General features: G+C 46.3%; 1 protein-coding gene across 1 annotated transcript in view; it reads right to left on the reverse strand.

Moving 5' to 3' along the window:
• gdi1 (GDP dissociation inhibitor 1) overlaps positions 1-10,399 on the reverse strand; it is an 18,040-nt gene extending 7,641 nt beyond the window's left edge. The window contains exons 1-8 of the mRNA XM_061735174.1: positions 10,117-10,399; positions 6,748-6,855; positions 6,515-6,614; positions 5,175-5,309; positions 4,875-5,073; positions 733-864; positions 531-630; positions 204-375 (exon numbers count right to left, since the gene is read on the reverse strand). Coding sequence (XP_061591158.1) covers positions 204-375; positions 531-630; positions 733-864; positions 4,875-5,073; positions 5,175-5,309; positions 6,515-6,614; positions 6,748-6,855; positions 10,117-10,161 — 991 coding nt within the window. The 5' untranslated portion in view covers positions 10,162-10,399. The remainder of the gene's footprint in view (positions 1-203; positions 376-530; positions 631-732; positions 865-4,874; positions 5,074-5,174; positions 5,310-6,514; positions 6,615-6,747; positions 6,856-10,116) is intronic.
• Positions 10,400-11,250: the final 851 nt, after the last annotated feature.

Consider the following 11,250-nt stretch of genomic DNA (forward strand, 5'->3'; position numbering starts at 1 on the left):
TAACAATAAATGTTTTTGAATACGATCACAGACTATACCTTTAAGAGACCTATCTTAAGAGTTCCAGAGTTGAGGGCCATGAAATTTGATAAAGGATTTGTGACTGGAGGTACTGGAGGAAATGTTTCAGTTAGGTAAAAATGTAATGTGGCCATCAGTTTCATTATTCAGCCTTATTGTCAAAATCCGCTGCTGATCCTCACCTGAGTTGCGGTTGACCTGGTTCTGGGGAATGATGATCTGGCAGGAGTTGGCGTCGTTAGTGTTTTTGATGGGGTGGCTGAGGATGCAGATCACACGGATCACCTGACCCGCCTTGCGGACGCGATCCGCGATGTAACTGGGATCACAGATGAGCTGCTTACAGCGAGCCACCTGCAGCAGGAACCACACAGTAATGCACATGAACGCATATTGAAGGACATAATTGTTCTATTTAGATGAAGAAACTCACTGTCTATCCATCTCAAATGTTTTGACAACATTAATAAATGTTGAAAAAGTTGGATAATAGATCAATCCGGGTATACCTCGCCCTCAGATTTCACTCCGATTACTTTGCCCCCCTCCATCACTATCTCATCCACTGGTTTGTTCAGCATGTACGTTCCTCCATAGATTGCACTCAACCTATAATGAAAGTGAACAAGACGTATCAAATGATGTATTTTTTGTCATATTTACCATGAAAGACTATCTCCATCCATCATAATGACCAAAAATGATTAAAACCTGGCAAATCCCTGTGGCAGTTCTCCCAGACCGTACAGAGGGTAGAGGTACGGGCTCTTCCCGTAGCGCGCCAGCGACTCGCTGTACAGCTTGATACGATTGATCGTCTCCAGACACGGAACGTCCAGGTAGCTGGAGGTGGAGAGGAAACACTGAAGGTGAAGAGGAAACACTGAAGGTGAAGAGGAAACACTGAAGGTGAAGAGGAAACACTGAAGGTGAAGAGGAAACACTGAAGGTGGAGAGGAAACACTGAAGGTGGAGAGGAAACACTGAAGGTGGAGAGGAAACACTGAAGGTGAAGAGGAAACACTGAAGGTGAAGAGGAAACACTGAAGGTGAAGAGGAAACACTGAAGGTGAAGAGGAAACACTGAAGGTGGAGAGGAAACACTGAAGGTGAAGAGGAAACACTGAAGGTGAAGAGGAAACACTGAAGGTGGAGAGGAAACACTGAAGGTGGAGAGGAAACACTGAAGGTGGAGAGGAAACACTGAAGGTGAAGAGGAAACAGTGAAGGTGAAGAGGAAACACTGAAGGTGAAGAGGAAACACTGAAGGTAAAGAGGAAACACTGAAGGTGGAGAGGAAACACTGAAGGTGAAGAGGAAACACCTTATGTTCCTGGCCGAGCTCTCCGCTCCCAGGGTGCAGGTTTACTCGTAGTTCCTAGAGTATCTAAATGTAGATTTGGAGGGCGGGCGTTCTGCTATCAGGCACCATTACTTTGGAACCAACTTCCAATCTGGGTTAAGGAGGCTGACACCACCTCCACCTTTAAAACTAAACTTAAAACCTTTCTGTTTAGTAAAGCTTATAGTTAGTGTTAAGTAAACCTCTAGCTGGTGTTGGTAAGTCTCTAGGTAGTGTAAACTTTAGTGTGTTAGAGTCAGTAGTCATTGTCGCAGCTATAGAACAAAACTATAATAGTTAGTCTCAAATATAGCTTCGCGGTAGATATGCTGCTATAGGCTTATGCTGCAGGGGGGCACCGACATGATCCGCTGGGCGGTGCCTCTCACCCTTCTTCTCCTCTCCTTTTCCCTGCCTCTCTTCTCCATTACCATTTTTATTTATTATAAATATCTCATAGCTATCATTTTTGTCCATTGTTCCTGTAGTTTCTTGTGCCGGCCCCCCTTTTTTCTCTTTTGTGTATGTTTGCAGGCCGGAGCCTCAGGAGCTGCGTTCTGGCCTGTGTTCCCGCCCCCCCCCCTCTGGTCATCCCATTGCTTCTTCCACCTGCCTACGTGGATGTCTGCTGTTGCTGCTTCCGCCTGCCTGCACCCCCCCCCCCCTCTGGTCATCCCGCTGCTGCTTCCACATGACTGTTGTGTGCTGCTGATGCCCCCCCCCCCCTCTGGTCATCCCGCTGCTGCTTCCACATGACTGTTGTGTGCTGCTGACGCCCCCCCCCCCCCCACCTCTGGTCATCCCGCTGCTGCTTCCACCTGCCTGCTGTGTGCTGTCGACGTCCCTGACTCCCCCAGTCTGGCCTTCGGCAGGAGGGTCCCCCCTTATGAGCCTGGTCCTGCTCAAGGTTTCTTCCCTCCTAAAGGGGAGTTTTTCTTGCCACTGTTTGGCTTAAGGCTTTTCTCCCACTAAGGGAGTTTTTACCTGCCATTGTTTATATAATAATTGCTCGGGGGTTTATGTTTATGTTTATGTTTATGTTTATGTTTATGTTCATGTTCTGGATCTCTGGAAAGCGTCTAGAGACAACATCTGTTGTATTAGACGCTATATAAATAAAATTGAATTGAATTGAATTGAAACACTGAAGGTGGAGAGGAAACACTGAAGGTGAAGAGGAAACACTGAAGGTAAAGAGGAAACACTGAAGGTAAAGAGGAAACACTGAAGATGAAGAGGAAACACTGAAGGTAAAGAGGAAACACTGAAGGTGGAGAGGAAACAGTGAAGGTAAAGAGGAAACACTGAAGATGAAGAGGAAACACTGAAGGTGGAGAGGAAACACTGAAGGTGGAGAGGAAACAGTGAAGGTGAAGAGGAAACAGTGAAGGTGGAGAGGAAACACTGAAGGTGGAGAGGAAACACTGAAGGTAAAGAGGAAACAGTGAAGGTGAAGAGGAAACACTGAAGGTGGAGAGGAAACACTGAAGGTGGAGAGGAAACACTGAAGGTAAAGAGGAAACACTGAAGGTAAAGAGGAAACACTGAAGGTGAAGAGGAAACACTGAAGGTAAAGAGGAAACACTGAAGGTGAAGAGGAAACACTGAAGGTGGAGAGGAAACACTGAAGGTGAAGAGGAAACACTGAAGGGGAAGAGGAAACACTGAAGGTGAAGAGGAAACACTGAAGGTGGAGAGGAAACACTGAAGGGGAAGAGGAAACACTGAAGGTGAAGAGGAAACACTGAAGGTAAAGAGGAAACACTGAAGGTAAAGAGGAAACACTGAAGGTAAAGAGGAAACACTGAAGGTGAAGAGGAAACACTGAAGGGGAAGAGGAAACACTGAAGGTGGAGAGGAAACAGTGAAGGTGAAGAGGAAACACTGAAGGTAAAGAGGAAACACTGAAGGTAAAGAGGAAACACTGAAGGTGAAGAGGAAACACTGAAGGTGGAGAGGAAACACTGAAGGTGAAGAGGAAACACTGAAGGTAAAGAGGAAACACTGAAGGTGAAGAGGAAACACTGAAGGTGGAGAGGAAACACTGAAGGTGGAGAGGAAACACTGAAGGTGGAGAGGAAACAGTGAAGGTGAAGAGGAAACACTGAAGGTAAAGAGGAAACACTGAAGGTAAAGAGGAAACACTGAAGGTGAAGAGGAAACACTGAAGGTGGAGAGGAAACACTGAAGGGGAAGAGGAAACACTGAAGGTGGAGAGGAAACACTGAAGGTAAAGAGGAAACACTGAAGGTGAAGAGGAAACACTGAAGGTGGAGAGGAAACACTGAAGGTGAAGAGGAAACAGTGAAGGTGGAGAGGAAACACTGAAGGTAAAGAGGAAACACTGAAGGTGAAGAGGAAACACTGAAGGTGAAGAGGAAACACTGAAGGAAGTGGGATGTTCCACATACGTTTATACATAAATACAAAGCTCAGACTTCAGTTACATATTCACACATTGGCAAGTACTTTATATTTGATTAACCCTTGTGCTGTCTGAGGGTCAAGGAGGGAGGAAGGAAGGAAGGGAGGAAGGAAAGAAGGAAGGATGGGAGAAAAGGAAGGGAGAAAAGAAGGAAGGGAGGAAAGAAGGAAGGAAGGAAGAAAGAAAAGAAGGAAGGAAGGAAAGAAGGAAGGAAGGGAGGAAAGAAGGAAGGAAGGAAGAAAGAAAAGAAGGAAGGAAGGAAAGAAGGAAGGAAGGGAGGAAAGAAGGAAGGAAGGGAGAAAAGAAGGAAGGGAGGAAAGAAGGAAGGAAGGAAGGAAGGAAAGAAGGAAGGAAATAAGGAAGGGAAAAAAGAAGGAAGGAAGGAAAGAAGAGAGGAAAGAAGGAAGGAAGGAAAGAAGGAAGGAAGGAAGAAAGAAAAGAAGGAAGGAAGGAAAGAAGAGAGGAAAGAAGGAAGGAAGGGAGGAAAGAAGGGAGAAAGAAAGGAGGGGAGGAAAGAAGGAAGGAAGGAAGAAAGAAAAGAAGGAAGGAAGGAAAGAAGGAAGGGACGAAAGAAGGAAGGAAGGAAGGAAAGAAGGGAGGAAATAAGGAAGGGAAAAAAGAAGGAAGGAAGGAAAGAAGAGAGGAAAGAAGGAAGGAAGGGAAAAAAGAAGGAAGGAAGGAAAGGAGAAAACAAGGAAATAATGTACGAGGGGAGAAAAGGAAGAAGGAAAGGAGTAAAGAAGGAAGGAAGGAAGGAAGTAAGGAAAGAGGAAGGGAGGAGAATGAGGTCATTTTGACCCAAAGACAGTACAAGGGTTAAACCCTCATAAACTGTAGGGCATTACTTGAAAATTACATTGAAAATAAAAAGAATATAGAAAGAAAGAAAGAAAGAAAGAAAGAAAGAAAGAAAGAAAGAAAGAAAGAAAGAAAGAAAGAAAGAAAGAAAGAAAGAAAGAAAGAAAGAAAGAAAGAAAGAAAGAAAGAAAGAAAGAAAGAAAGAAAGAAAGAAAGAAAGAAAGAAAGAAAGAAAGAACCAGACTCCCACACTTGTAGCTTGGTGGTTAGTGTATTCTCTGCTCTTACTCGTCTGTCCTGTAGAGGGCCAGGGCGTGACCCGTGAAGTCAATCACATCTTGGCCCAGGTCAAACTTTTTGTAAACGTCCCTCATGGTTGTGGTTTTAGGATCCACTCCTTCAAAAGTCTTTGGGTCATTCTCATCAAAATTGGCCACAAAGACTAAAAACTTGCGAAACCTTCGCTTTTCAAACATTCCCATCAGATCTGTAAATGCAAAGAGAGGTCTCACTTGAACTCTCCTCATGACTTTGTTAATACATATATAGATGTGTCAGAATGTGTTGAGGATCACTCAGACGTCTTACTTGAAGCGAGTGCCTCCGTCTCAGTTGAAGGCACCTTGTAGATCTTTCCACCTTTGTAGACAAAACTTCCCTCCACTACCTTGAAGTCCAGGTATCGTGTCACCTCTGTGTATAGCAGCATCTTCACCAGCTGACCTACAATCACACAATTTAACACACGCTCAAATATGTTACAGTAGAGACTGAAAGATACAGTCATACTATTATACACTTTAATCCCTGAACTTCATTTCATTTCATTTTTATTTATTCCGATCATGGAAATATGCAAACAAAAAAAACAATACAAGTAAAATGACAATACAATCAAAAGCATATTGCATAACGAGAAAGGAGCAGGAAGAAGAAAATCTTATTCTACCTGCCCCTCCCTCAAACAAAATTGAACAATAATAACCGATGGTCTGCACAATTACTTAGTTAACATCACAAAGAAAGAATAACAAAAAAATCAAAGATAGATTATAAATTTTAACTATTTAATCCATACATTGCTATTTTTTTCCCTTTAAATTTCTTTTTAAAATGAAATATGTTTATACAGCCCTTTAAATCATAATGTAATGAATTCCATAACTTAATTCCAACAACAGAAACACTCATCTGCTTTAAAGTTGTTCGGGCAAATAGATGTTTAAAATTAAATTTTCTACGACTATCTTCATTATTTGAACTGAATGTATTGTAAGTTTTCTGGTAATGCTTTACATTTAGCTGTACATGATTGTGAGTATCTGGAACTTTAACCAAATCATGGAGTTTCAGTTAATCTTGATTCAATAAATAATCTGTTGGTGTTTTCTCTGTAATGCGTATTGTAAATAACTCTAAGTATTTTCTGTAATAAAAATAAAGGATTCATATTAGTTGGATATGTGTTGCCCCAGACTGCAAAACAATAAGTTAAATAAGGAAAAATTAATGAACAATATAAAATTCTCATTACTGTATGATTTAACACAAACTTAGCCTTATTCCAAACAATAATATTTTGCACACTTTTGATTTTACATGAGCTATATGAGCTTTCAATGTCAATTTCTCATCTATAATAACACCTTAAAACCTAAATTGTGATACTCTATCAATTAAAACTCCTTCTAAAGTAAGTGATACATTTCTTAATAAATGATAAATGTCTTCTTGAATGGCCAAAAATCATAAATTTAGTTTTTTTCAAATTTAAAAACAACTTATTCTCATCAAACCATTTTTTTAATTTCACCATTTCTTTTTCTATACATTTAGCAAGAGTTTTTAAATCATGACATCAAACTTCATGTTTTAATCTCATGGTATTCATAATTTCATGTCCATCTATCTTATATTCTGAAACTAACCATTTGCCATGAGAAACTTGGGAATGAGGTCAACATTCCAGTCCCGTCCTCTGCCCATGGACTCAGGTGGGCTATCTGGGAGAGTAAAGCGCTTGTACACCTGTGGAGAAGGACAAGGAAGAGAACCGGAAATGTGAAATCAATGAGGTTACTGTTAGCAAATGAGCATTATGAAGCAGTATCAACTGAGGGCCCTGGAAGTAAATGAGATGAAGTGAAGAATATAAATGTACCTCCTCCAGGGGTGTGATGGAAGAGCTCTCCCCTCCGTAGTACGGGTTCCTGTCCATGTGCAGAACCTTCTTCCCATTCACAGACATGATTCCGGACAGAATGCATTCCTGCACAAAACAAGTTTAATACCTGATATCAGGAGTAGCAACACATTTTAACACTGCTCTTCCAAAGTGAACATAGCAATGGGGTTCAATAAAACAATAGACAGAGCATTAATAAAGGGTGTCTTTATTTATTTTATTTTTTTGGGGGGGAGGGGTGGGGGGGGGGGGGGGGGTGACATCCACTGCCAATCCAGGAAGCAGGAACACACGGAGTTACACGTCAAGCACTGGAAACCTGCAACAAAAACCACAAACGAAACACAAAACCGACACGGAGCTGACCAAAACACGAGCAGCAATCGACCCAAATCTCGAGATCTGATCACAGTCTGAGCAAAGCTACCGCTACCACTACCTAACTCCAAAAACTACAGAGCAAGCATGCAGGGGAACAAGCCAGTGTATATATCTATGTGTGTGTGTGCGTGTATGTAATTGACTGTGTGTGTGTGTGTGTGTGTGTGTGTGTGTGTGTGTGTGTGTGTGTGTGTGTGTGTGTGTGTGTGTGTGTACTGTATATGTATACATGTGTGTGTATGTACATGTCTGAGTGGCTGTGTGTGTGTGTGTGTGTGTGTGTGTGTGTGTGTGTGTGTGTGTGTATGTATATGTATATGATTAAGTGGCTGTATGTGTGTGTGTGTATATGTATGTGTGGCTAAGTGTGTGTGTGTGTGTGTGTGTGTGTGTGTGTGTGTGTGTGTGTGTGTGTGTGTGTGTGTGTGTGTGTGTGTGTGTGTGTGTGTGTGTGTGTGTGCATATGTGTAGCTATGTGTGCGTATGTGTACATGTATGAATATATATATATGTGTATGTGTGCGTGAGTGAGTGTGTGTGTGTATATGTCTATGTGTGTGTGTGTGTGTGTGTGTGTGTGTGTGTGTGTGTGTGTGTGTGTGTGTGTGTATGCGTGTATATGTATGTGTGGCTAAGTGTGTGTGTGTGTGTGTGTGTGTGTGTGTGTGTGTGTGTGTGTGTGTGTGTGTGTGTGTGTGTGTGTGTGTGTGTGTGTGTAATAATCTTATCAAAGCTCCACCTGAAGTGTATCTACAGTGGGGGAGGGGGGGAGCAACCCCGCCACCTGCGAGACCAGAGTCCAACAAGGAAGAACCGGAACCCAGGCCGCCAGCAACCCCACAGAGGGGAGAAGAAGGAGGGAGGCAACCCACCGCCAGCGAGGCCACCCCCCCGCCCCCCCACCGCCAGGAGGCACCCCAGGCTGCCAGGCCCGGGCATCGCGACCCACCTATCCCAGGCCGGCGAGGGAACGCGGGTGATGTGGGCCTCCCTCCCGACCCTGGTGTTGAGTGCATGTGATTAATGCCATAAAAACATGGAGGGGGACGACAGGGTATCAAGTTGACAATCATCCCCCCCCTCCAGAACTAGGTGTCCTTGTTAAATGTATTTATTAAATGTTGAATGTGCAGTGTCTACAGTGTTGTTAAAACCGTGAGGCGGGGAGTGCCGGGCCACGCGGGACAATGCTCCCCACGCCCCGGACCCCCCGCCCCTTCGCCTATGTGCGTATGAGTCGTGTAAGGGGGGGAGGAGGGGGAGCAGAGCCCCCCCCCAGAGCTGGCCCTGGAAGGACGCCCACGCTCCCCCACCGGCCATCCAGTTGACGGGGGCCGGCCCTCCGAGCCGGGCAAGGGCCCCACCGTACCTCCACGGGCGGCGCCGCCGCCGCCGGAGCCCCCAAACGGAGGGGGAAACCGTCCAACATCCCCCCATTCATGCTGACAACATAAGACATAGACACCTGAGAATGGTTCCACCCCGCCGCCGCGCCCCGCCCGTGCACCCCCCGGCCAGGGGAGGCCCGATCCCCGGACCCGGCCCACCGCCCCCCCCCCCCGGGGCCACCCCGGCGAACATAAAAGGGTGTCTTTTATGCAGAAGCAGTAATATTTACATTATTGTTAGCTGTTTTTGGTATAGCCGGGGATAAGTGGTGCTGTTGAATTGCAATGTATTATACTGTTCATATGTGACCCTTTCAATTGGTTTGACGCGAAATATTGTGAAGGATCCTGGCAACTGAGTGAAAATGTCAGAGTTTGACGTGAGATTTTAAACCGATTAAATCGTGTACGCGTGTGTAGAAGGCCGGTTAATAAATAGATAGATAAGATGGGTGGATGGATGGATGGATGGATGGATGGATGGATGGATGGATGGATTGATGGATGGGCGGCGCCCCCAGGCTCCGGGCTGCACCCCCACTCCCACCCTCACCCGGGCTGCACCCCCACCCCCACTCCCCCGGGCTGCACCCCCACCCACCCCCACCCTTACCCGGGCTGCGCCCCCACCAGGGCTGGAGGCTGCACCCCCACCCCTCCGGGCTGCGCCCCCACCCTCACCCGGGCTGCGCCCCCACCCGGGCTGCGGGCTGCACCCCCACCCCCCCCCCCCAGGGCTGCGGGCTGCACCCCCACTCCCACCCCCACCCTCCCCCGGGCTGCGCCCCCACCCTCACCCGGGCTGCACCCCCACCCTCACCCGGGCTGCGGGCTGCACCCTCACCCGGGCTGCACCCCCACCCTCACCCGGGCTGCACCCCCACCCTCACCCTCACCCGGGCTGCGCCCTCACCCGGGCTGCGGGCTGCACCCTCACCCGGGCTGCACCCCCACCCTCACCCTCACCCGGGCTGCGCCCCCATCCGGGCTGCGCCCCCACCCGGGCTGCACCCCCACCCTCACCCTCACCCTCACCCGGGCTGCGGGCTGCAGGCTGCGCCCCCACCCTCACCCGGGCTGTGCCCCCCTCCGGGCGCACCGGGCTGCGCCCCCACCCTCACCCGGGCTGCGTCCCCACCCTCACCCGGGCTGCGCCCCCACCCTCACCCGGGCTGTGCCCCCACCCAGGCTGCGCCCCAACCCTCACCCCGGCTGCGCCCCCCCCACCGGGCGCACGGAGGCCTCTCCGCGCACTGGACCGCGCCGCGGTGGGTGACGCCTATAAAGATGCTACAGGGTGCAACCCAACACGGATCAACCGAGACCCTCAATATAAACAAATACATGAATAAAAACAGCACAACTCTACATCTCGTGATACACAATAAGTCCAGCTGTAACAATTTAGATCTATTTCTAACACGCCCATCCCGCCGCAGTTATCTAATATCAGTGGATGCAGGGAGGATAGAGAGGATAGCGGGCGCATCGTCTAATAAAACATTATTTGCTGAAGTTTTACAATCAATTTGTGTCCTTTTTTTCTCCACCTCGTAAACGCAGCTCGATGACTTACTGTGAGCCCGGTACCCAGAACGATCACATCATATTCCTCATCCATGTTGTATCACCGCCTCTCCCGGCTCGCCTCTTTTCTGCCTTGAGAAATGAAGGGTGCTAAAGAAAAGAATTCCAATAAGTCCCAAAACAGGGAAAAACGTACTCCCCTTTTTCAGGTTAACTGCGTTTAACTACTGTTCGAAGTGAAATCTTATTTATTAATCATTAGGCATTAATGACCAGTGGAATAGAGCAGCCACACTGTCACCGGCAAGGACGACCAAAGATGGCCCTGTACGCGGAGCAGCCTTCAACTGTGTCACTGCGCGTCGACAAATAGTGCGCATCCTCCCCTCTCTTCCACCTTGCAGCAACAATGGACTCAGACCGAGAGGATCTGCATAAGAAATCCCGCTTTCAACTGGGTTACACAGCATTTTGGGATATATGTGCTCCGTTTGGCTACAAGGATTGTTTTGACATGAATGATTTGTCCGACTGTGGTCTCTGTCTGCTCTATCCTTCCTCCCTTCCTTCCTTCCTTCCCAGTTGTAGCAGCGGTATCCCTCCGCCACCACAGCTGTGTGATGGGAGTTGCTTTCACTGAATGAAAACACGCAGGCCTTTTTAGCCGAAATACAAATAACTATTCCAGTTGATTTTGTATTGCTTCTTTCACATTTGCTTTGCATGGGGGAAATTGTCTTGTAAAGGATAACGTGCCGTAATGTAATGACAAGTTGTTAAATGCTTGAATACAGGACTGTCTCAGAAAATTAGAATATTGTGATTTTCTGTAATGCAATTACAAAAACAAAAAAGTCGTACATTCTGGATTCATTACAAATCAACTGAAATATTGCAAGCCTTTTATTATTTTAATATTGCTGATTATGGGTTACAGTTTAAGAAAACTCAAATATCCTATCTCAAAAAAATTGAATCTGGGAATCTAAATCTTAAACTGTAAGCCATGATCAGCAATATTAAAATAATAAAAGGCTTGCAATATTTCAGTTGATTTGTAATGAATCCAGAATGTATGACATTTTTGTTTTTGTAATTGCATTACAGAAAATAAAGAACTTTATCACAATGTTCTAATTTTCTGACACAGTCCTGTATATTAACGTATACCAGCACCATGGAC

The sequence above is a fragment of the Cololabis saira genome, chromosome 12 (genome assembly GCF_033807715.1).
Source record: "Cololabis saira isolate AMF1-May2022 chromosome 12, fColSai1.1, whole genome shotgun sequence".
Lineage (NCBI taxonomy): Eukaryota > Metazoa > Chordata > Actinopteri > Beloniformes > Belonidae > Cololabis > Cololabis saira.